At 42.9% G+C, this 27,517-nt stretch overlaps 1 protein-coding gene across 2 annotated transcripts; it reads right to left on the reverse strand.

The window, feature by feature from the left end:
* Nucleotides 1-1,833: 1,833 nt before the first annotated feature.
* Nucleotides 1,834-27,275, reverse strand: arhgap25 (Rho GTPase activating protein 25). 2 transcript variants are annotated; one of them, XM_063194934.1, is made up of 12 exons: nucleotides 26,982-27,275; nucleotides 19,394-19,584; nucleotides 18,647-18,725; nucleotides 18,383-18,496; nucleotides 17,125-17,329; nucleotides 14,721-14,853; nucleotides 13,625-13,698; nucleotides 13,157-13,278; nucleotides 11,874-12,031; nucleotides 8,876-9,123; nucleotides 7,469-7,900; nucleotides 1,834-3,425 (listed from the first exon to the last, which is right to left on the reverse strand). In XM_063194934.1, exons 1-12 carry the CDS (start codon nucleotides 27,037-27,039, stop codon nucleotides 3,230-3,232), a joined length of 2,010 nt encoding a protein of 669 aa, XP_063051004.1. In that variant the 5' UTR covers nucleotides 27,040-27,275; the 3' UTR covers nucleotides 1,834-3,229. The 2 variants fall into 2 exon arrangements, with proteins under 2 accessions (XP_063051004.1, XP_063051003.1); XM_063194933.1 differs by having other exon boundaries at nucleotides 8,876-9,126.
* Between the last annotated feature and the right edge of the window lie 242 nt (nucleotides 27,276-27,517).

Consider the following 27,517-nt stretch of genomic DNA (forward strand, 5'->3'; position numbering starts at 1 on the left):
TAAGCACTCAACGTGCCAGAATGACAAACGATTTGCTATCGTACACCCATAAGCAATTTACATCTCACGCAAATTGCTGCCTCACAAACTGTCAAAATGTCCTTAGAGGGTCAAATGTTATGCATTGGATTAGATCATGTATTGATGTCTCAACAGTTGCTGTACGAAGTGTTTAACATGTGTGCTGTGTCATGAAACTCTTCCCTAAATGCTTGTTTTTAGCCCATAGCAGACAGAGAGATGGAAAAACTATCTACAAGATTTGTCATGACCAACAAGTGTTCCCTATTGAAAACATATACATTTTCTCTCATTTGAATGAAAAGCTTGCTTAGGCAGTACAGTTATAAAACCAAACAGAAGGCATCAAACAAGGGCCTATTCACTTTGTCACAAGTTGAACAACTGAAATAAATTATACATGTATAAATGATATGGTAAAGATAATGTATAATATTTCTTATCTGTTACATTATTTTTTATCTTTGCTGGAATATCTACTATGATATAGCTGTCAAAATATCAAAGCCCCTTCTGTGGAATGTGACAAAAATGTTTTTAAAATACCACATGGGTTTGTACCTAGCAGTTAATGGATTAAAATTTGCATGTAAACTGGATGATGCATCTAACAACTGGTTTTCCGCTGAACTGTAATAACATGTTTTATAACAAGTATGGTGCCAAGTACTCATTAAACTGTCATATGGCATCTGTATGCCTGAACGACATTCAAATGCTCTGTTATTATACTACTATTATATGTTTACCTTAGAAATGTCCTTAGGCTAGAGACCCATTCATTTCTGCAGTGTCAATTTAACACCCACAGAGTTGAATTTAACACTCAGTTTTGGCGCTACTCTAATTACCGAAACACAATCGGAGCAACACACACATGCACGCACGCACGCACGCACGCAGGCACACACACACACACTGACGGGCCCATTCACTAATTGCTGAAATGACTCTATGAACTATCGTATATCATATCACCACTGCTATGCCATTATCGAGAGCTTTAAGTAACAGATTACGACTTGGTTATTACAATGTTGGTGACAGTAAAATTATAACATAGTCTCTGAGCAAAGGAGTTAACAAGTCTTCCCACTGAACCACAAACAAGACCCTTAGTGCGAACAATAATGTCTAAAATATTATATTTATTGTATCCTTTTTGCAGTACCATTCTGTATGATGAATACCTGTACAGCAGTGAGCACACAGGAAAATACTATCTGTTATGACTTTGGCACTGGGTTTCTGCGAGCAAAAAAACAGTTCACACTCGGCAAACCCTTCACACTTTTGGACACACTGCAGGTCTTTGTGATTGATGGATACTGAATAGCTTGGAATGGTACCATAACTGTAAACTAGATCCCTGAGTCTCAGGAGAAATTTTTTTTTCCTCCCTATTAGAGGTCCTCATACCCACTAATGGGATTCACTTCCCTCCACTGGTCGTGGGCAGTGAATGACCTCAACATGACTTTGTGCTAAGTTAAATAAAAAATGCTGGTAACACTTTAGAATAATGGATGCAAAAAAGCATTATAAAGACTTAATAAATAATTAACTATTGATGAACAAAACATTAACAAACGTTTGTAAATGACTAGGAAATGTAAACAAATGCTTGTAAATGACTAGGAAATGCTATGTTAATATTTTATATTTATCAAACATTTACAAGTTGCTTGTAAATGAATAAAATACTCTGTTATAAGGTGTGTAAAATCTTGCAGATATCATTTGTAGATATTTTATAAAGCATTAGTAAAGCTTAGTTAATAATAAAAACATTTGTTAATGTTTTATTCATCATTAGTTAATTATTTACTGAGTCTTTACTAAGGAACATTATTATAAAGAGTTACCAAAATTTTTATCCCTTTCCATCTGTTCCCATGTGTGTGAACAAGAATACAATACAGAACCTGACAAAACACACAAAATATTGCTTAACTTAAGTTGTAAAAACAACAAAAAACATCTTGAATTGCAGTTGACGTATTGAGATAAAGAATTGGCTTTTATAAGGCCCCAAAAGTGGCTTTAATATTATTTTCTGGCATGATAGCCATTTCTGACTACAAGTGGTGTTACAGTATTGCTTATCATCCTTAAAGGTGCACTGTGTAATATTTTCAGTAGTTCATTTCCAGAATTCATGATGCCCATTCACAAACGTTACCTTTTTAACAAATACTTAGCACTACCATCAAATTGTAAGCATTCATTATGACCTGGACAATTGTACTTTTCATACAATTGTACTTTTCATGGAGATCTTCTCCATGGTCCACCATTTTGAATTTCCAGAAATGGACTTTTATAGCTGCAAACTACTGCATACTTTGGTTATACTTGCAAATATTGGTTTATTATTTAGTAAATATTAATGAAAAGACCTAATTTGGCAATTGGCACTGCAGCACAGTTTCAATGAGCAGCATACAGTAGTTGCAGTATCCATTCTGGCCACTATTCTACGCAGTGCACCTTTAAAAGAAGAATGACCGACAAGATTTTGGCCAGGTGCTGTAGAACAGGGCTCAGTAGAATCAGGGTCCATTCAGTCCCGTCTGTGAGCATGTAACAAATTAGGATTGGGCTGCAGTGCTCTGTGTCTGTTAAGGCAGCCCAAAGTTGTATGACTGTCCATTCATTATCACAAGCTTGTAATACAATAGAATTGAACAGAATATGGCCATCGGCTCAGGTCTTTGTGGCTTACCTGGACAAAATTGCTGGAGGAAATTATGTTGTATCAATGATGGCTCACTTGAAGAGAGTAACGCTGTGTCAATGTTCAATCACTCCCATGTGATGAAATAGAATTGAATACTAGAATATGACGGCCTTTTCAGCTCTGTGTCCATTATGCTCGCTCAGCGAGAGAGAGAGAGAGAGAGAGACAGAGACAGAGAGGCAGAGGAATATTGTATCACTATCCATTCCTTCCCATGAAGTTGTAATAGAATCATATTGCTGTGCTCTGTGGTCACTATTGTGGCTGACCGGGAGTAAAGAATGTTGTAGCACTGTCCAATCCAATAGATGAGAATGAAATCAAATCTGTTTGCCTGCTCTGCTCTGCTCTGCTCTTGCCTGGGTCCATTATGGTGGTCCTCCTCCAGGAGAGAGAAGAGGGCCTGTATTGTATCTCCTGTCTCCTGGTCCAGCTCCTTGTTGCGTTGCTGGGCCTCATTGCGAGATCTTAGGGTGGTCCTCCAGGAGAGAGGAAGGCCTGTATCTCCTGGTCCAGCTCCCTGTTCCGCCTCTGGGCCTCGTCGCGGCTGCGCTCGGCGTTCCTCAGCCGGATCTCCAGGGCGGCGACACACCTCCTCTCAGCGTCCAGCGCTGACTGCAGCTCCGACACCTTGGACACCAGCTCCTGGTTCTGAAGCTGCAAGCTGCAAGACACACAGATACACACACACACACACACACACACATACAGACACATACACACGCATACACGTGCACACACACGCGCGCACACGCACACACATAAATATATTTTACAAAGTATACATTTTTATTATGATATGAATGTGAAGAGTGGGACAGGAAATGACAAGGAAGAGATGGGGAAGGGTTGAGTGGAAGCTTAGAGCTACCACTCTACGGTAAGTTGTCAGGGCCAGGCCTGACCACATTGGGTGCCACTTCATAGGAGGCATCCAACATACAGTAGCCAAACAGACTTTTGACTTTCAAAATCCCTTTATTGAACAATTGCACGGTCTATACGTCCAAAAAAAATTTCAACCCCCCCACCCCCCCAAACTCCTACACACCCACCCTAAATCATTAAAATCAACTGATTACCAATGGAATACCAGCCCGCCACCAGTACTGACCAATGACCATACCCTCTTGTCCACACACCACTTCTTTGCAAACGTATCAGTATTCCCTGTGACCTAGTCAAACAGAAGGCACCCAACCTAGCTATTAGGTAAAATCAGATCCAATCATTTCAAACTTCAAAATTCCCCCCTCACATCTCAAAACGGTGCTCAATCATGGAGGTCTTGCCCCTCAGTGGGAAATCAGTACGAGGGTGTGGTAAGAGGTTGCATCAATTCAAGATGAAAACAAATAACAGATTTCCAGAAATATACAAGGATTACCATTTCGTGTGGTTCTCATTCAAAGTTTGTGTATTCAAGAGGAACAATGGCCTGTAAACCTTACATTAGTGCACACTGCAGGCTTGCAGTCATGCAACACAAATACAGTGTATTGTAGGGATGTGCAAAACGTCGTCATGACAATGCATCACAATACTTATTTTCACGATATACTGCATCGATTCATGAAAATTGATGATTTAATAATAATTAAACTGAATTTGCCACTGCTTCCTTTTGTTCAGTAGAGAATAGACAATATTTCTGTTGTAATGATAGCTCTCCCCCAGATGCTAAAATGTTTAATAAAATGAATTGACTTACAAATACGACACAGCAACTAACAAATAAGCTGTAGTAAGTACTGAAATAAGTACTGAAGTAAATATTGCAATGAGAATGGGACTTGCAAAAGCACCCAGAACTGCCAGCCAGCAAACTGGTGCTGTGGGAACCATCTCGTGGGCGCCGGTTAAGTGAATGTCCCACACTAACATATGTGGACATACTCGCAAGACGCAGGAGCCCAGAGTATCAGTGAACTGAAAAGATGTATGGAGAATTGGGATGACTGGAAGCAACGATGGAAGGCTCGTCTGAGGACGACCTAGAGAGATGCATCGCAGTAGGACATGAATCACAATGCATCGTGATAGAATCGCACTGTAGCGTGCATTTTGTGATCTCTTTGCCAGTACCCAAACCTAGTGTATAGACATGTGTACTGTACATGTGAATATTAATTGTATATTTGGGATTGTTGTGCCTATAACCTGTAAAAGTTTGTGAATAAAAAATATAAACCTGCATGCATGATGTTACGCACACAAACAGAACTTAGAATTGCTCTGAGCACTTGAAAGATTTGCTGGTTGAAGCCAAATCCATGGTAGTTTTACGAGTCCTTATTTTCTACAGCCATAAGCCAAAAGTCAGTCCTAGTTTCAGATGTTCCTTTGTCTTTTAATTCCCCACACTCACTAAAAGGAAATGACCAATCTTGTGTAATATCGAATGGCACGACATTGTTAAGCTCTGGATGTTGTGCAGCTGCATTTCAAAGGTCTTCCAGGGAAGGGCCAGAAAAGCCGTCTGAATTAGTGTGGAGGGAGATATGACACAGAACACCCATATGACAATAATGAGTGAATTAGTTACGCCTTAACATTGATCACAGTGATAGGGTTAGTCTATGTCTATGGGTAGGGGTGCAAAAGCTATTGGCTGTGGACCAGCTATTAAAGGGGTATGCCACTATTTTGGGGCTTAATACAGTTAAAATCGTTGGCCAGGGTTTATAAAGGTGGTAAAGTGTCTTATTTTTCATGTAAGCCGTTGTCTTGCTTTAAGAAAAGTTAAAAGAGGGAACATGTCGCTAAGCAAGTGAAAGTCAATGGATCCGATGCTACACGGATCCATTGACTTTCACTAGCTTAGCGACATATTCCTCTTTTAACTTGTCTTAAAGCAAGACAACGCTTAACATGAAAAATAAGACACTTTACCACCTTTATAAACCCCAGCCAATGATTTTAACTGTATTAAGCCCCAAAATAGTGGCATACCCCTTTAACTTGCAAGACCTGCTGGGCAGCATAAAAAATGGCTTTTATTCACACTATAAGTAGTTGCGTAGTTCTGGATTTTTTTATCAATAAGAAAGCTCTGAAGCAATAGAGGTATATTTTCTAATAGTCAAGGTTTACAATGGTCAGAATGTACTTGTATTAATCTGTTCCGTAGCCTCTTAATGTGGATGGGCCCGCTTGCCATTCACTCTCTGCTGAAAACATCATCATTTACAACATAATCCATCATAATAAGTTGATATTAACATTGCTATGACATTACCAAAAGTCTTAAGTAACAGATTGAAACTTGGTCATTATTAAGGTTATAACAAAAGCTCTGCACAAAGGAGTTTCCAGATTCCCAGTAATGTCTTGTGATGTGAGATATTGCTATATTGTTGTTATGTTGTCAGTGTATCGGAGGGTTTTCAGTAAACAGTGCATTGGCATGCCGGCAGGACTATCTACACACTAACAGGCCTTACATAGTATATACCCCAACGTATACGCAGCTGAAAGGCTACCAATCGCAACGCTTATGTACGTATTGCCATTATGTATCGATCGTAGCAAAATACATCCTCTCAATATTTTAGTAACCTACTTTACACACTTTACATTCATTGTCAAAGGGGGCTATTGGTGTCAACAATAATCGATTCAGCAATGCATCGCAATGCAGGACTGGACAATTCAATAATCTATTCAGCATATAATGGCATAATCGATGCAAGATATTTTTTTCAACTTTCAATTACTTCAGTGTGACTGTGTACAGTACTTCCGGAGCAAATGAACGTTAATTAAATTAAAGCAGTTGAAAGCATTGAAAACAGCAGGACTGATACACACAACAGGCAATAAAATGTTGTTCAGTATCTGACTGCTTGTATTGCCTCATGACGGATGAAAAATTTGCCTTGCTTTCAGTAGAAATGTAATGCATTGCAATGCATCGTAAAATTGGACTGAATCAATTCGAATCAAACGGTACCTGCCGAATCGTAATTGAAACGAGTCGTAAGGGCAGTGCCAATGCACACCACTAAAGAAGGCCTTAGCCTACTTGCATAACTTAATGTAGAGAACATGGTAACAAACATATAAACAGCACACGTTAATGTCCATTAGCACGTGCTGCTCACTTAGACTGCATTAGTCCCCTAAGAGGCAGCATGCTTTTTGGCTGGGAAAGGAACCAAGTAGGTAGCAGGCTTCACTCAGGTTTCTTGATAACTTTTAAGGGTCCCACATGAATACTTCATCAGAGAAAAGCGGGGGGCGCACCTTGCATCAATTTTTTCTTCTTTATTTTTGTGCACAGACGCGTTTCGGCGTGTGCCTTCCTCAGTGTGCAACGGTTTTATCTTTGTTTCTGGGAAAGGAACCGCAATGTAAATAAGCTTTTGAGGGCCAGCGGTGGCTCAACAGCCAGGGCACTGGACAGCTACACCGGCATCCCCGGTTCGATTCCGGCCCGAGGTCATTTGCAGAGCCTTCACCATCTCTCTCTTCCCACTCATTTCCTGTCCCTCTGTTACTGTCCTATCACAATAAAGGCATAAATAGCCCACCATATACATTTTATTTTAATATTTATATATTTTAAAAAAAGAAATAAGCTTTTGAGCTTAAACACGTTATTCTTGACTCCCTTTTAATTTAAATGAATAAAATAATGCATTCATTTGTATATATGAACAGAGAATGTCAAATAATTTCACTAATTCATTCATTGCCAAAACGAACCTGTCGATGATGTGTCGAGAGTTGCTAATTCCGTGTTGATGGTGTCCGTCCGCTGCTGTGTGCTGAGGAGATGGCGTGGTGTCCGCTCCCACTGGCTCTTCTCTGACCGTCTGGAGGTCATGATGGCGGGCATAATGAGTCTTTGGTGAGCCAGTGGCGTTGGCTGGAGATGGACGTGCTGGTTGTAGGCCCGCTGTAGAGACCTTCGGTGAGCCTCCTTCACTGTCCTTGGCAGCAGCAGCAACAGGGGAACTTTTCAGGGTCTCCTCCTTCTTCTTCTTCTCCTCTTTCTCTTTCTCTTTCTCTTTCTCCTCCTCCTCCTTCTTTGTGTCCTGTGTTGGGGAGGACATTCCTTGCAGGTCCAGGATCTTAAAGATGTCCTCAGAGAGCGTCTTCTCGTCCCTCTCGTCACTCTCCTGGATGCGGCTCCACCTGAATGAATGAAGGAATGAATTAAAAAATTAATTAATTAATATTAATTAATTAATTAACTAATTAATTATTTAATACTTTATCATCGATCAGTGTGGAAACGTTTCCTTAGTTTCAGCATATAAAACACATATAACATGTGAGAAATCGTGCATACAGGACTCATCAAGACATTATACCTGTACTTGTTTTTTTTTCCACTCACCTCAGCTAGCCCATGGGTCACTCATGAGGCAACTTGAAAAAACTCCACACTGGCCCTTTTGCCGTTTTCTTTAATGCAAAACATTTCGGTCCTAGACCTTCAGGTGTGGGAGTTATCGCTGTTTTCTTTAATACAAAACATTTCGTGTTTACCTGATGAAGGTCTAGGACAGAAACGTTGTGTATTAAAGAAAACAGCTAAATAGTCAGTGCGCAGGAGTTGTCTGAAGACAAGGCGTTATAAATTAGCTGTTACCAGAATGGTAATGACCAAGCTGTAGTACATTACTAAAGGCCCTGTGTTGTGTCATAGTAGTGTAGTACTATGATAGTCAACTTCTCGATGTCTATACAGTGTTCCACTGGTGGAACAGCGTGCACTATGGGGCAATAAAAAAAGCCTAGATGTTGGGTACAAATCCTGCTGCTTGAACATAGGCTAAAAAGTTGTTGTTTACTCTGTTTTCGTCAGAGGCTCCCTGATTGCATCACATATTATAATCAGCACGTAAAAGGGAAGTCACTTGCGCTCTAACCTTCTTGGTGCGTCCAGTCCAGGACAGTATACAATGCAGAGTAAACTGGTGGAGTCACTCTCTGAAGAAGACGCACACGGCGTCGAAACGTCAGTCATTATGTTTGCACCACAATAAAATACTAAAAAGTATCTGAGTGCTCCAGTCATCCCTGGCCTAGTCTTTCCGAAGTGGACCAGTTTACTCTGCATTATAATCAGCTGTTGACATTCCGGAGGTGTGACTGATCTCTCACCTGAACATGCTGTCGTCCCGGGACAGGCGTCCTGGCACAGCGGCCCGGTTGAGGTTCGGGAGGGTCTGGGTGCGCTTGCGGGGGCTCTGGCCCGGGCCCTGGTCCCACTCGTCTGAGGACGGGGACGTGGGGCTGGTGGGGGCGGCTCCAGACGGCGGTGGCGTCCTGTCGTCCGATCCCCAGCCGTCCGTCCGATCGGTCTCGGCATCCTCCTCCTCCGGGGACTCGGACAGGGATGAGTTGTCCGCCTGCTGGAAGAGATACACGGTAAAAAAAACACAGTTATTACAGCAGGGGTAGGAAACCTATGAGGCCAGAGAGAGTAGAGTATACTTAAAGAATCTCTGTATTGGGACAAACGCAGATAATTGTCGAACCGTACCATAAACTGGTACCCCTCCTGAAGGGTACCATTTTCCAGTACGGTTTGGTACCCTTTATTGGGTACGGTTCGGGAAGTTTTGTCATGGAAACGCACACAATAGCGAACCGAACTGCACCGTACCGTACTGTACTGCTTGGTGGAAACAGGCCTTATGAGGCCGTGTTATCCAGCCCCCTTATATTTTCAGGGGACTTAGTAAACGTGGGGGTCTGTTGTAAAGGTAGCTGCCTTCAAGATAGGGATATCCTGGTTTGTGTTCATAGTACAGCCCTTGGAGTCAAGTCAAGTCAAGTCGCTTTTATTGTCAATTTCTTTACATACACTGGTAATACAAAGAATTTGAAATTACATTTCTTACTTTCCCATGCAGACATAGACATAGACTTTAGGGGTGGACATAGACAATTAGACATAGACAGTACACACACATTACGCCTAGAGTACCTATACAATACCTTAAAGACATATAAAGTGCAGAGGACTATAAAATAGAAGTGCCCCCCTTCGAATGAAAACGGTTCCCCACCCGACTCAAAGAATCAATATAACATCTTCTACAGTGTATTTGGTCCCAGAGCTCTCTAAGTGTTTAACCAACACTGCAATTCTTACTGTGTAGAGGTGTGATGAGCTGATGAGTGAAACCACCTGTTATCTGCACAGGCAAGGCAAGGCAAGTTTATTTGTATAGCGCATTTCATACACAGGTGCAACTCCATGTGCTTCACAAGATTGGGCAGGCAGAAGACATATCAGGCAAAACTTACATTCTCAATCTAGTCTGTATGCCCTTGTTGTTTTAATCAGTGGCAAGAGGAATACTGATTAAGACCAGACAACAGAAATGTTATTGCATTAAAAGACAAACTGCCATGGAGCAGTTAATTGTATTACATAAAACTACTTTGGAGAGTGTGTGGAACTTTTTTTCATTTCATATTTCTTTACAGATCAGCAGCAACATTTTATGCCAGTTAAACAGGGAACCACAAAGGAGGACCGAGTGATATATCGGCCCCACCTCTATTTGTATAACTTTCACAACCAATTTTGCAGCCGTTTCGTTCTGAATGCATCTTCTATTCTGCTCTCCCCACTTTGAGTCCATGAGAGTTCATTATTCTAACTAAATATATGTGTATATATAATAATAATAATATATATTTCATAACATTTTATTATGAACAATATTTCTATATATTGGTTGCACATATCGGTTATTGGCCTCCCATTTCCATAAATATCGGTATCGGTATCGGCCCTGAAAAAAACATATTGGTCGGGCCCTACCACAAAGGAGTACCTGCATCCTCCTGCATTCCCTCTGCACTTGTTCTCAACACCGGTGACTCAATTAGTCAATCTGTCCAGGAATCATCTGGCTCACTGAACTAACCTTTTTCACCATTAGTTAGAGAAGCTCCGTTTAGAAGCAAAGCAGCTGAGTATATACAACGCTGTTTACATGTGCTGCATGTGGATTTTGTATATACAGGTATGTACTGTATGGGTAGACCGATATATATATCGGTATCGGGCAGATATTTGCATTTTTCAAGTGTATCGGTATAGGCCGATACGCGTGTGGTTTTGGCTGATACGCAATATTTATTATTTTATGTCATTCGGGTTTTTTTTAAAAGCACCAAGACACTTTATTTTTTTATTACTTGATTGTTAGACATTACTTGATTGTTAGAGTGGGTGTTTAAATGTTACAAGTTCTACCTCAATTTGATAATGTTAAAGGAATGTTTATTTTTAACTTGAGACCTGGAATATTTGTCATTTTTTAACATTTCTTTTAACCCATATCGGCCCCAAATATCGGGTATCGGAAATCGGGTATTGGCCAAGGGTGATGAAAAGAAAATCGGTATCGCATCGGCCATTAAAAAACCTGTATCGGTCGACCCCTAGTACTGTATGTAGTGTCCATGTACTGGAGGGATGCAGTGAGGTATGCACTTTAAGTATGCAACTTGGATGCACTTTATGTATTGCGACGACCTACTGTGCCCCCCTCAGGTGCTGGTGTGTACGTGCAGGCAGAGCTATGCGTGTCGCAGTTGATGGCATTATGGAACATAAAAAGCATAAAGCATTTGCTGATATTAAGGGGGGCTGACCTTCTATGAACTTTAATACATAACTATATTACATAACTTTATCAAGTACACCACTTGACAACATTGTTATCCTTCTAGCTGAGATGACTGTTTCAGTTCTACTCTATTACTAATGAATGACAGATATCATGAGTTTTCATTACAAACATCTTTCACTTTCATTTCTGTGAACAGTCCTTTTATTTTCAATTTTCAATAAGGGCTTTTGCCGTTTTCATTTCGCCTAATAACTGACACATGTGTAACTGAAACTGTTCTTCTAAAAGACTGTGTGTGCTTGCAGCAGATGCCAAACACACCCACTCACACCCACACACAGACTAACACACACACAGACTAACGCACGCACGCACGCACGCACGCACGCACGCACGCACGCACGCACGCACGCACGCACGCACGCACGCACGCACGCACGCACGCACACACACACACACACACACACACACACACACACACACACAGCAGCTGAGTGCTACAGTACCTCGGCAGACTCCCAGCCCACAAAGCAGGCACCACTAGACTTTTTGCTCTTTTTGCTCCTGGCCGGGGGTGGGGAGGGGGTGACGTCCTTGGACTTGGGAAAGAGCAGCTCATGGTGGCGGATCATCACGGTCATCACCTTCTGGATCTGAGGAGTCCCTGGAGAGAGAGAGAGATAGAGAGACAGAGAGAGAGAGAGAGAGAGAGAGAGAGAGAGAGAGAAAGACAGAGAGAGAGAGCATCAATGGAAAGTTTAAAAATCCCCTCATGTCCCAGTCAATTCAAGTCATTAGAGAGGACTCAGTTGAGACATAACAAAATAGCTTCAGAGAAAAGAGAGAGACATGAGAAAGTAATACATTGTGACTGTGAAGATTATCAGTCATCCAGGTCTAAAGAGTTCAAACTCCAAACAGGAGTCCAGCCGCCTGCAACTAAACTCCTTTAAGCAATAGATCATGCCTCTGCTGTGACTCAAACCAATTTTGCACGAGTGTGGCAATATCGGCACAAAACAATTGTGTCTGTGAAGATTCTCAGTCAACATTAGTCAAAAGAGTTATGCTAGAGGACTCAAGCTCCGAAAAAGAAATCCAGTGGCCCAGTGCAACTTAAGTCTTTAGAACAGTGGTTCTCGGCCCTGCCATGGCCAACCGGTAGGGCACTCATCTACCATGCGGGTTAGATTCCCGGCCCGGGACATTTGCCGACCCCTCCCCGGTCTCTCTCCCCATTCGCTTCCTGTCCACCTCTCACACTGTCCTGTCATCAATAAAGAAAAAAAAAAGACCACAAAAAAACAACAACAAAAAAACAGTGGTTCTCAAACTTTTTAGATGCATCCTAGCCCCTCCACAAGAGGGTATGTCCGTCGGTCGGTCAGTCGGTCTATCTGTCCATCCGTCTGAAACTCATTCTTAAAACTGTAATTCCCTCCTGTGTGCACAGGGCGGCAGTGCATAGACGGACACATCTTTGTCCGCCTGCCGGACTTGCTTTGAGTAAATGCCCCCTGGACTTCATCATAAGCCTCGCAACGCCTCCTTGACCTCATCATAAGCCTACCAACGCCCCCTTAGTATTAACAAATAAAATGGACTAATGCCCCCCAACTAAGCTTTGCCCCCTCTCAGCTGTCTCCTTCTCAACGCCCAACGCCCCTCGCTGAGCTATAGAACCCTTGTTCAATGCTACTTTAGACCAAATGGTAATATGTCATGCCTTTGACACCGAGTTCACAAGTTAATATGGCAAAATTAAATATGCCAGACACATCTTAGCTACCTTTCATCATGCTGATGGCATCCTCCATTTGGGGTTTAAACACGTTGACCCCGATCACAGTGGCCAAGTTCTCCACACTCATCTTGTTCACCTTGGAGTTCTCCCCCACCTCATGGAGGAACCTGACAACACAAACACACACACACACGCACGCACGCACGCACGCACGCACGCACGCACGCACGCACGCACGCACGCACGCACGCAAGCACGCACGCACGCACACACACACACACACACACACACACACACACACACACACACACACACACACACACACACACACACACACACACACAAACACACACACATGATGTGTTTCTCTTCATCTCTAGATTACTTTTGAAATGTATGCATGGTCCTTGACCTCTTCTTCACACAGATCTTTCATCAAACAATGAAGGACATGGTTTAGATATGAAGATGTGTAGAGTGAGACAGTAGAGAAGAGATGTAAATGTGTCTGACCTGCAGATATAGCTGAGAAGGTTGTAGTTTGTTCTTGGCAGGAGGGCTATCTGCTTCTCCAAGCACTCCTTTCCCTACGTGCATTGCATGCCAAAGCAAATGAGAATTTTTTTTAAAAAAATCAGGCTTACTGGTTAAGAAAAACAGTTGCAAGATCCTCTTGTAAATCTTGGACTAAAGCCCTCCTCCACCTCCCCCACATTCTCCACCAATGGCTTATGATGTGTTTTCCCCTGTTCTATTAAAACCACATGTGTATTTTTCCATGACTAGGGCCTCAGTTTCACATTACAGTACTATTAGCCTCTTGGGAGGCTTCATTCTCTGAGCAGACAAAATTTCACATCGAGGTCTGGTGACAGATGTGTTTCCGCCAAAACACCAGAAGACTGTGTTAGTCCACACTGCACAAACAGTCTTTGATGGAATCCTGCAGATTTGTGAATGATGCAGCAGTTGGACAATGCAGATGGAATGGATTTAGTTTTATAATAACACACATCATGGTCACTGACATACATTGCAGTAGGCTTCACATTGAAATAGCATGGCTTTTGTGAAAGACTAAAGAGAGGGAGAGTAAAATATGAGGAGCCAGAATAATCAAAATAATAGGCCTGTAGTGTGTTTCACGACGTTTCTGCAGGCATGATGAGACCAATAGAATTTATTTGCTTAGCCTACCTATCTATCACAGACAGTGATAAGCAATGTAAGCTATCAGGTCTATTACAAGTGCATATTGCTAGAATAATTCCACCGATATTTTTCACTGTGTATGCTAAGCTAGAAAATACAAACACACAAACAAATGTTATAATAATAATAATTAAAAAGGTAGGGGTTGCCAATTGCCATCATGTTGATATCAAATACAATATCGGTTGCAGTCTGAGGCTGCATGAAGTGCGGCTACCTGAAGTAAGCCTGTCCATCACCACTGAGCCGCATATAATCTTCTGCACGTCACTGACGTCAGTAATATTGCAGACACAGCAACTTTTCAATGATTGGCAGTGCAGTGCAGTTGTTGTCGACTAAATCAGACAGGCCTAATTGCTAGAATCAGAGAACACTGAGATGTCAGCTGTCTTACCAAAGCAGTGCTGGCATCCACCTGCCCGCTGCAGTCCAGGAAGTCTTGGTACTGGCTCCACGGCACCACCGGTTCTGGGAGTTCTCGCAAGTACAGTTTGAGTAAGGACCCCACCGTGTGGACATCTGTGTCACTGCAGGATAACAACAGAACAGAAGCCAAGTTGACATCTCTCTCTCTCTCTCTCTCTCTCTCTCTCTCTCTCTCTCTCTCTCTCTCTCTCTCTCTCTCTCTCTCTCTCTCTCTCTCTCTCTCTCTCTCTCTCTCTCTCTCTCTCTCTCTAGTTTATTATTCCCATAGTAGTAGGCCTACAATACTGTCTTTATGATTGTTGTAATTATTATTGTTGTTAAATGAGCAGCATTTTGCACAGTGCACGGTGCAAAACCCCCCATGAGCCATTATGCTGTGTAAACTAGCAAGTAAAGGATGTGGTTAAGCTTAGCACAGGTTGTTCCTTAGTGACTTTATTGAATGAACACTATCTCTCACTCACTCTGGTTTAGCCAGAGCTACAGGTTGTTCCTTAGTGACTTTATTGAATGAACACTATCTCTCACTCACTCTGGTTTAGCCAGAGCTAGATAAGAGCATTTTCAAAAAAGAGACTTACCTCAAATAAAGATCTACTGAGTGCCTTATGACCTTCTCTTCTTTGAAAGTACTTTGGATTTTACTGAAGAGCACCAGAGGAACATATTACTTCAATACATGGCAGCACTCCCAGTAGCCCATCTAATTTCTGGAGAGCTTGTCCATACTTTAGCGTACCAATAGAGTAGAGTACAGTAACTTTACATATATAGATATAGCTTATTTTGCGACATTCCTTTCATCTTTAGATGTGTAAAATGACTCTTGGATAGAAAATAGACTCCCCCCCCCAACTGGTTGGATTGGAGGAATAGGAATACTCCAGGTGGTCTCCCACTTCCTGACCCATGGCTGAAGTGTCCTTGATCAAGGCACCTAACTCCACATTGCTCCAGGGACTGTGACCAATACTCTGTAGGCCTACCACTGTCCTAGTCAGGGCCTGGCCATACTGTTCCTTAACCTGACTCTTGCCAGACCCTTGTGAAATTCCGTCAGACAAGTGTTTCCAAGTTTTGGCAAAGGGCGCGCTCAACTTCTTGGAAAAAACCCGAAAGTCTTTGGGTGCGTGATGAAAGGCATCAATTTAAGGAAGAAAAATCCGCACTCACAAACTGCGTCTCATTATGTATTTATATAACAAAAGGCTTTTGGACATGGTGGTAATATAAATAAATAATGAGACGCAGTTTGTGAGTGCAGATTTTTCTTCCTTAAGACAAGTGTTTCCCCAATCGTGTGAAAGGACTTTTTGATAAAAACTACCTCGCAAACCAAGGCATATGGCGTAGCTGCTGATGAATGTTTGTGAAGCAAGGAGGAACCCATTCATCTGGTGAGAGTCAGGTTAACTGTTCTAGTGACACTTAACAACATTTTGCAACTCAAAGTCAGTCACAACAGCCAGGTTACAACTGTCAGGTCCTTCAATTAGAACATGTCTAATGCAATCAAGATCCTTTAAGATCAAGATCCTTTAAGATCAAGATCCTTTAAGAACACTAACGGGTCTGATGTAATGTAATGCAATTCAATGATGCACCCTGCACGCACAGCCATGCACCTGAGAGCTAAATACACATCTGAAAAAACACCTGACCACACATCTTGAAGCCATCTTCAATTGTGGGGGTCTTCATGGTTCAACAAAGTGCCTTCACATAGAGGTGCCACAGTGGTGTAGTTTTCTTTTTTATGGTAGGTATACTGTATATTTGAGCATTTTTTGAAGTGGGTATACTGTATATATTTGTGCTATTCAAAATAATGGATCAATCCATTTTAAGTGGGTATACTGAAAATCCCTGAAATTTAGAAGTGGGTATACTCCGTATACCTGCGTTCTACGTAGACTATACGACTGAGGTGCCATCTCTCAGTGGGCTAAGATGCCATAAGACCCAAGTAACTTTCATAGCTTTTCCTCCTCTCACTACTTTCCTGTCTCTCACACTCTCCTGTTGCAATAAAAGTCTAAAAAGCCTAAACATATAGAATTGAAAAAGGAAATTCTTGCACAACTCAAACTGTGCGAGTGCATTTGGACCAAAACGTTGGGAGCTAGTAGCCTACAATACAAGTGTAATGGACAGTGTGCAATTTTTTTGGCTACTTCTTAAAAGTGTCTTGACAGCCTAGCGTGGCTTAATGGAAGGGCACTCGTCTGCTGCGCGGCCGACCCGGGTTCGATTCCAGGCCTGGGTCCTTTGCCAACCCTTCCCCCGTCTCTCTCTCCCAAACGTTTCCTGTGTCTCTGAAACTGTCCTGTCACTAATAAAGTCTAAAACACAAAAAAGAAAAGTGTCTTGACCTGGGGAAGGAGGGTCTCTCTCCTGCGTCGAAGGCGTCTCTGAACTGCTTGACCTGGTTCTCCTGGCCGGGGAGGCGGAAGATGCCCTCCTCATTCAGACCGTGCTCCCTTAGGAAGTCGGCACACTTGGTCACCAGGATGGGCACCGTGTGCTGCCCGAAGCGCTTCTCATACGTCATCATGTCACTTAGACTCTTGCCAAACACTGAGCAGAGAGAGAGAGAGAGAGAGAGAGAGAGAGAGAGAGAGAGAGAGAGACGGACAGACAGACGAACAGACGAACAGACCGTCAGACAACCACAAACAGACAGACAGACAGACAGACAGACAGACAGACAACCTCAGAGAGACAGAGAGACAGACAACCACAAACAGAGAGAGAGACAGTCAGACAACCAGAGAGAGAGACAGACAGACAACCACAACCAGAGAGAGGAAGGAAGAAATATGAGGAACAGAAATTATCAAAAATATTGTTCTCGTGAGTAGCTTTAGGGAGGGAATAACCAGCTAGCACTGTCCCCTGACTTTGACTTCCTTTATGACTGTAGCCTACCCTTAGCGTGGTACATATGTCCTGAGTGTGGATTTCTGCATGCAATACACTTCAGAATGCACACATATAATGCAAAGGGCCCCGTAGAGGCCCCTGGGTGTCCTCCATGCAGTTTGCCTGTAGTCTCTGGCAGTGGTGTAGTCTACTTTTTTGAAGTGGGTATACTGTATACTGTATATTCGAGTATTTTTTAAGTGGGTATAGTATATATTTATGCTATTCTAAATAATGAATCAATCTATTTTAAATGGGTATACTGAAGCCCCTAAAATTTAGAGGTGGGTATACTCCATATACCTGCGTTCTACGTAGACTACACCACTGGTCTCTGGCTGCCTGAGATCAAAGCAGTTTTATAGGCAACTGCCTATGGTCTCATCAAATCTGCCATGTAGCGTCCTACATCGCCTCTGACTGATGGAAGGGCACTAGACTGCTATGCCGGCGACCCAAGTTCGATTCCAGCCCCGGGTCATAAGCCGATCCCTACCCGTCTCTCTCCCCACTCATTTCCTACCTGTCCTTCACTGTCCTGTCAAGAATAAAGGCAACAAGCCCCAAAAACATATTTAAAAACTTCTCCCATGTAGAGGCCTGCAATATCGTCAGCCCTGCCATGGTAAATAGCAGCAAGAGGGCCCCATGTCTACAGTATATGTCTAGGGATAGACCCGCTGCTGCCTGAGAGATAAAGATCTTTACCTCCGCTGGAGCGGGCCCCGATCACCCTGCGTATGCTGCGGACCCACTCATCCTTCTCCGCCTGGGTGCGAGCCATGAGAACATACGGGTCACGCTCGCGATCTCCACTGCTGGCTGTGGGAACAAGGACACCATGAGAACACTGAGGTCTTGGTCTTGGTCTTCTTCCCTGAGACATTGTTGCTTTTCTTTTTTTTTCAATTCTATTTTAATACTGTGAGACAGATATCAACGTGAATGGCAATGGTGAACTTGGCAACTTACGTCGGATGATCTCAAACAAGAACTTGTCATCGTTGGAAGAAAGCTCGTTGACCTGACAGGACCACAGAGGGATGGTACCCTGTAGGGAACACTCACATTCAGTTATTTTTGTCAAAATCTCATATGCTGCTGATAACCAAGCAACAGCATGTCTGAACTTTTCTGCAAATCATAATATGTGAAACTGAGTCAACAACATATTTCCATATTTTTAGAGACGCTTACAGTTATTAGCTAACTTTCATAGAAATGGCACACTTTAAAGGTCTCTTGACACAATGAAGACCTGACAAGCTACACTATCTGGTTTGTTTTAACCAAGGACCAAATGAACAAACAAATAATGTATCAATGAATCCTGAGAAGTGAAACCCACTGAGATTAGGCCGAGACGTTACGTGCATGGAAATTACAGTTATGTGTATGCACAGTTATGGCCAAGCCAAGTGTTCTCCCACCGAGGGCCGCTGACATTTTTGGCTAGGCCAATGGGCACTCCTTCAATCCAATGTACAGAGGGGCGTTAATGTGTATCATTTGGCATACGTAGCCATAGCCAATCATGTCAGTTGTCATCTATTCAAGCAAACTGCAGTCGTCACCTTTCCACGCCTCCCTGCTCTGTGATTGGGACCATGATCTTGTCCGTTCTCTGGGTATAGACTCCATGCTGTCTTTCAGATCGGAACGAGTGTGCAAAGCAGCATGGGATTTCCCAGGCTAACCCCCCCCACTCCCTGGTCTCACCTGACTGGTGCTCTCCCGGTCATCTTTGTAGTAGGTGAGGATGTTGCCCCTGAGGACAAAGTAGCGCAGCTGCCAGTTCTTCACGATGGAGCGCTGCTTCTTCAGCCAGCCCGACTTGGCAGGCTTCTCCAGTGACCTCCTGATCAGTGACTTGGGACTGCCCTCCCCAGGCATGATGCTCCGCGAGCGGGCTACAAGCAGACCAGAGAAACAAGACAGCTCACATGCAAGGCCGGGTTATGATGACCCTGGGGACCCCTAGGCTATAGGTTGCTTTTAGATCCCCCGGAAGGCTAATTCAGTGACAAAATGCCAACTGTCTGCCAACTGTGGAGAGAAGTGTTATGAGGTTTAAAACTCTACTTGGCACGGAAGCCTTTTCAATATTGCACCTTGTCACAATTCTGCAATGATTGATTTTTTCCCTATTTGGGAAACCAGGAGCCCTCAATGAGGTAGGGCCCCCTAGACTGCAGCCATATCTAGCCCAGCTTCTCCACTGACCTCCTGCTCACCGACTTGGGCATGGGGGCCGCTAGGGGGCGAAAAGTGGTACAGATTCTAAGGGCCCAAGCACTGACAGGGGCCCTCAAGGGGGCCCAAGCACTGACAGGGGCCCTTAAGGGGGGCCCAAAATTCGAATCTTTCATGGGGCCCAACATTTCTGGCAGCGCCCCTGGACTTGGGACTACCCTCCCAAGCAAGAGGCTCTGAGACTTAGACTTAGACTTCTTTATTGTCCATTAAACTTACATAAAATGGAGATTTTGCTTTGGTGGCGGCATAAGGACGCACAAGGACACACAAGACAAACACACATCACAGTCAACACGATAAAGAATATATATATATATATATATATATATATATATATATATATACATACACATAAATATGTGTGTGTGTAGATAAAAGATAGATAGATAAAACCTGTGGAATAAAATTAAATCTCATCACTCAATTAAAATTAAGAGACTATTCAATTTTACCATATTACTTACAGCTAGAGCAGCGCACAGAGCTTCCTGTGCTGTATTACGAAGAACTGTGTTACTGTATAACATCTTAAAATGAACAAAATACCACTGCTAAAACACTATTGAGGAGCACATAGAGTGCATCTACTCTCCGTTATTATAACCAGTTCTTTGTTAAGAATAGCCACAGCTGATGGTACAAACCATCACCGGACCGGACTACAACCAGACCAGAGAAACACGACGACTTATGGATGAGCAGGATTTCCCCTAACTTTTTAGTGAAGGTGGCCATCTTGACAACAAGCCCCTACCATTTTGACTAGGTTGATGACAAGATAAAAAAAAATGACAGGTCAAGTGGATGAGTCATACAACAGGGCTTTGAACATCTGTAAGCACAGCATACACAGGAGTTCACCTTTTCAAGAAGAGCCTCTAGTATAAAATTGTTACAAAAATGGTAATGACAAAACCTTATTCTGTTACTTAAGACTCTCAGTAATGTTAGTAATGTGTAATGAGTGAGTTTAAGATGTAGCTGATTTTTTTCCAGCAAGCAGTGAGTTGGATTGCTGGCACTCCCATCTGTACCAGAAGTGTACATTGTGAGCAACTCAACCTTTTTCAGAACTTGGGAAGTAATGTAATGTTAGGAAACATTACTTTAACCCATGGTTTCCCTAACAGCAGAAAGCAAAATGTTGTCAATTTCCAAAAAAAGTCTTGTTGAGTCAAAAAAAGAGGTTTGAGGGTATTGCAGTGTGTAAAAGTGGCAAAGAAACAACTCTTAAGGACTAGCAGCGCAAAACACATACATATGTTTCATTTTTAATCAAACAAGTGAATGTCTTTGGAGAAGATGAGCAGAATGACCTGAATGCTTGAATCAAATCATAGTGTCTGAAAATAAACCTACAGCATGTTGGCGGCAGATAGGCGTAGGGCAGTGATGCTCAAACTGTGGTACGCGTACCACTGGTGGTACTTGAGACATCTCTGGTGGTACTTGGAAGAATTCATTTTTTGTGCATTGATTTGAAGGAGAAGTTGTTGCAGTGGAAAATGTCTCTTTGGTCTCACATTTTGTAATATTGAACTGTATGAATCTGAAAACATAATGCAGAATAATACTAGGCAAGCAAGAAATTTGAAAAACAAACTTGCACTGAATGTGACCGTAGCTGTTGATGCCGTTATGAACCTCTCCTGTAGCCTATTGACTGGCAAAAGTGAATATGGAAGGCCTTTGCTGCGATATTCTAATGTTGGTTGTCAAGGTGGTACTCGGAGAGCTCAATATTTTCTCGGGTGGTACTTCACACAAAAAGTTTGAGAACCACTGGCGTAGGCTACTGTGAGTGTGTTAGCACGGGGCCGGCTGCCGTGGTCGCAGCAGGAAACAAGCTGCCGCTGTTACGCCTCTTAAGGTTTCCGGCTGCAGCCTGGTGTCGCTGTGATTGCTGTGCTAATTCTGCTCAAAATGAATCACAAAGCGACCCTCAAATGGCACTGGGTTGGTGTTGTGTTGACCACTTGGTGAACTGTGGTTGACCCACCCATGCACCATCATGACATTTAAGAGATCCTCATTATTTGAGACATCATGAGAGAGAGAGAGCGAGAGAGAGAGAGAGATAATTGTCCAGAATGATAAACAATATAATAAAATGAACCCATACAGACCTCCCTTTCTCAGGTTCTCTCTCTCTCTCTCTCTCTCTCTCTCTCTCTCTCTCTCTCTCTCTCTCTCTCTCTCTCTCTCTCTCTCTCTCGCACGCACGCACGCACGCACGCACGCACGCACACACGCACGCACACACGCACACACAGCGCTAGACTGAGATAAACAAATAGCACCTTGCTGAAATTGTCACACAAGTTGGTGGCTGACTAGAAGGTGTGACTTTGGAGTAACTCTCTGAACTCCATTGCTGCCGGGTCAGCTCAGTACATACTATATACACACATAGCATATCTATCATATATAATCATACATTATCATCATATATCTACTATATGCTGTATGCCCATTGTCTGCAGTGCATGCAGACATGAAAGACCAACACTGACAAGGAGGCCTATACTTGAGTAAACAGGAAACTGCTGCATCATCCCTCTTTGCAAGTTTGTGTGTGTGAGAGAGTAAGCGAAGCAAGAGAGAGAGAGAGAGGCAGAGAGAGAGAGAGAGAGAGAGAGAGAGAGAGAGAGAGAGAGAGAGAGAGAGAGAGAGAGAGAGAGAGAGAGAGAGAGAGAGAGAGAGAGAGAGAGAGAGAGAGAGAGAGAGACAGGCAGAGACAGAGACACAGAGTGAAAGACAGAGAGAGGGGGAGAGAAAGAGCGGAGGGAGAGAGAGAGAGAGAGAGAGAGAGAGAGAGAGAGAGAGAGAGAGAGAGAGAGAGAGAGAGAGAGAGAGAGAGAGAGAGAGAGAGAGAAAGAAAGCGAAGCAAGAGAGAGAGAGAGAGGCAGAGACAGAGACAGAGAGAGAAAGACAGAGAGAGGGGGGGAGAAAGAGTGGAGAGAGAGAGAGAGAGAGAGAGAAAGAGAGAGACAGAGAGAGAGAGAGAGAGAGAGAGAGAGAGAGAGAGAGAGAGAGAAAGATATAGAGAGAAAGAGAGAGAGAGATAGATAACACTCTGTGCCTTCCCCAACTGAAATCTGCTGCTAGCCTTTGACATACAGTACGGGAGTTTCAGGGCCCTCTCTGCTCTTTGCCTGATGTGTTGGCGTAGCTGTGTTGTCTTGGTGCTTTCCAGAGAAGTGTCAGGTTAACACATTGTGAACAGTGGTTGTGTGGCTGATACATGTGTGTGTGACAGAGTCGGGGAAGGATTGGCAAATGATGAATGGTTTCTGTATCGTTTGCCAATCCTTCCCCGACTCTCTCACACACATGTATCAGTATCAAAAACATTAACAGTGTAGGCCTATGTTAATGATTAAGTAACGGGAAATAATGGTCAACAAATGTTTGTTCAAATGTTTGGCTCAGTCGTGGCTCAGTGGTTAGAGCACTGGGTTGGCAACCCAAGGGTTCCCGGTTCAGTGCCCGACCGAACCACGGCTGAAGTGCCCTTGAGCAAGGCACCTAACCCCCACATTGCTCCCCGGGCGCCGCTCAGCAGGCAGCCCACTGCTACGGACTAGTGTGTGTACTTCAATGTGATGCACTAGTCCAAATGGGATAAATGCAGAGAAAGAATTTCCCCTACCTAAGGTTTGAATAATGCTTAACAAATGCATAACTAAAGCTTAACAAGGAGTCAGTATTATTAAGTGTTACCAAATAGATTTATATGACACAAAGGCACTTGCAAAAAATCAGACCCCCTCCACAAATGTAACCAAAGTTTTCTGCAAAATAAAAGTGGCATCTAATTTCTTCACATCACATTAATGCTAATAGCATTAACAACACAATGTTATATCAAGCCATGGCATGAGTGGCACTTCTGCACCTTGGGTACTGTACTGTAGCACTTTGGCACTATCACACTTCAACCCCCCACCCTTCCCACTCACATACACACACACACACACACACACACACACACACACACACACACACACACACACACACACACACACACACACACACACACACACACACACATGTTTATATATATTGTGTATGTGTATATATTTGTGCCATTCAAAACAATGGATCAATCAATTTTAAGTGGGTTTACTGAAATCCCTGAAATCTAGAAGTGGGTATACTCCGTATACCCGCGTTCTACGTAGACTACACCACTGGTTTGCAGTACACAGGTGGACAACTCTACCTTCACTGCATGTCAATACTTTTTAGTTGGCTATTTCTATGCATGTGATAAATACAACTCCTTGCAATTCAACATAGGCCTACCAATGTGTGAGTGCTTGTCTTGCACATAGAATATTATTGTCCCATGGTGTGTTGCCATAAGAGTTACATACATTTTATGCCAGAATATCCTGGTTAGCGCCTGCCCTGTTGCACCATGTCCTGTGCTAGTTTAATGCTTCCTAATGGCTGTGGTCAACCAACCCTATGTTGATATTATGTAACCAGGGCCGTAACCAGACAAATCCTGAGGTCAAATACCACGTGCTGTACTGCATACTGTAGGCCTACATTTAGAATGCCTCAAACACTTCAGTCAAACTCTTACATTTGTTTTCATTAATCACTGCCTTGAGGATGAATGGGTGTGGCACAGAGACTGAATTTATCATTGTTGATGATCATACTGTATATCGGTTTTCATCAATAGATACATTTTACATTACTGCAAATAATACAGAGGACATGACCTCTGACTCCTCAATGGTAGTTACGGCCAGAGGTCCATCTTGTCACCAGGCTAGGCAGGCAGCCGCTTTGGGCCCCCAAGCCCCTAGATAGTGAATAACAGCTCACACTTTGCTATATTAGTGGCACATTTCATTCAAATGTGCACTCCTGTGATATATTCGCTTGGGTCCCCAGCTGAACCTAGAGTCGCCTCATCTATGACAGTGGTTCTCAACTGGAATAGTCTTGAGACCCACAATTTGCCGTGGTCAATACGTTGTGACCCAAACTGCGGGTCGCACCGTCAGATTCTTCCAATAATAATAAAAAATATTATCATGCATTTCATAATATGCATTATTATTTGCATTGTATGCTGATATACCATGTGTCTTATGAAGTAGTGGAGAGGAAAAGGCCTATTAACCATGTTTCACTCTGTCTTCAACATCATAGTCATTTTTAGTGCATTGCATCACAGCTCCGCGACCCACCCAGGAACCCTCCGCGACCCACCAGTTGAGAATCACTGATCTATGAAGCATCTATACAAGGCCTATCGCGGCGGGTGGCACCATTTCACACGCCACTCATAGCAGATTCGGCATTTATTTCTTGAGAATTTCATCAGCTTCCTGTCGTCAAGTCACAGTTGACTATGACAGAAGAGAGGAAGCCAGGGGCCCACAAACAAACTGCACAGACACACAGGCGCTCTTAACTCCCCCTCTATCAGCAGCCCAGACAGCTCCATTCATACAGCATGTGGATGGTATGTCACAAAATATTGATAAACTTAAATTACTATTACAAACAGCGCCAATTGAATTAGAAGAGGCCCCTTCTGTGATGTTTAGTTGTCATTGTATCAGGACTCTGTATCAATTGCACAATATGTCAGGGCTGGTCTGAGGTAAGAAACTGGGTCGGGCATTTTCAGCGGAGGCTAGTACACCAGACATCCAGAGTGACAATGAAGCATATGACGACATTAAAGTAATCTAATATGAGCTATATCGACTGCAACAGTCAAAATGCTTCATTTTTATCTCATTGTCTTGGAGAGGCTTCTGTAGTGGAATGAGAGCTGACACCATTGAGGGGGAGGCCAGGTCAAAAATCAAGAACAGTCCACCAGGCAAATGCCCTGTATGCCATGTGACCAATCCAGCCATGCATTAAGTACTTCCTCAGTTTAGCACCCCAAATATTTGTTCTACATCCTACCATTACAGATGATACTGCATTGTACTGCACATAATTAATGATCAACTGAATTTAGTATCCGAGACCATGAAAACTCAGTATTATGAGTGTAAATAATAATCGATTTATATCGATGCATCGATCCAACAGCTGGCGATTCAATTAATCGATCTGTCCACAAGAGAATTGATTAATCATTCATCGATTTTTTTAATTGTTTCTCTCATTTTGGGAGCCATTTGTATTTGCTCATGGAGTATAAATAATACTGAATGTAATAATGATGGTCCTCAAATAAAATGCATGCAGATATTTCAGCTTTTGGCAATTCATTTAACATTTCACACATAAGCCAAGCCTTAAAAGTAAAATAAAAGAACAATTGATTTGAATCTAATGGAATTGACTCCAATTGCGCATTCTTAAGGATGAAGGCTCCGATACACCCCTACTCAGTATTAACATTTCAGGATAAGCCATACTTGGTCAGCATTGCTGTCCTGTATAGGTCACCTATAAGGCCCTTCAAGCATCCCTGCAACAGGTTAAAAAGCTTGCACTGTTCAACAATTCAACTGCACAGCACAGAGAAGATGAAAGAACCTCACAGTGAGGCACATGGTGTTCAAAAATGCCATGTAGCCTACTGATAAGGAATCTGGAACCTCCGATACACTGAACATTTCTCACTGAGTGGTATAGTACAATAATGCCAAGTTGCATGTCTGAACAAGCATGACAGTTTATAGTAAATATGTCTTTCCTTCTTGAACTTTACTCTGTCGGTATGCAGTGGACAGCTGGTTTGAACATTAGGAAGTACTTTCTTATCAGTACCTGATTTCAAATACATAGGCTAATAATAATAAAAAATAAAACCTCCACTCTTGTTTGACAACTGAACGCCATAATGAGAACAATTAGATCTGTTGAAAACAGGTGTACAGTATGTACACAGGCTCACGGTTTAAGGCGTCAAACAAGAACATGGGGATAGACTTCTAAACACACACACCCACCTTACCCATCAACAGACACATGCACACACCAAATCCAGGACAGGTCACATTCCACCAGCAAGTTAGGAAAAAAAACAAACATTCATAGCCCCAGGCTATACTAGACTTACCCATCTTCTCTGCCCGGAGAGTGCTAAAATCCCAGTTCCGAGGTAACTTGAGAGACATTCTTCTGCATGAGAAAAGGCCAGTCTCTCATCTATACACACAAACACAAACACACAACATGCTCGCACACACACACGCACACACAAACACCAACACACACTCACTCAAGTCTGTCTGGCACACTCAAATGTGCATGTTTCTTTTCCAGACAGCTAGTGTGACACACCAAGAGCCCATGCACTCAGTCTCTCTCTCGGTCTCTTTCATGGCGTGTGTCACACTTCCTTCTTCCTGTACACATCCTTTTCTCTCTCACTCGCTCTGTCTCTCTTTCAAACATGTTCTCTCTTGCACCTCCACCACTCCCCTGAGGTCTGTTTTCGAAAGAGCCGCCTGTGTGTGTGTGTGTGTGTGTGTGTGTGTGTGTGTGTGTGTGTGTGTGTGTGTGTGTGTGTGTGTGTGTGTGTATTTGAGAGTCCTCCTGTGTTTGGTGGAAGACTTTCCTCATACTTGTAAATAGCACTGAAAGACATGGGCC

Source organism: Engraulis encrasicolus, chromosome 3, assembly GCF_034702125.1.
Source record: "Engraulis encrasicolus isolate BLACKSEA-1 chromosome 3, IST_EnEncr_1.0, whole genome shotgun sequence".
NCBI lineage: Eukaryota > Metazoa > Chordata > Actinopteri > Clupeiformes > Engraulidae > Engraulis > Engraulis encrasicolus.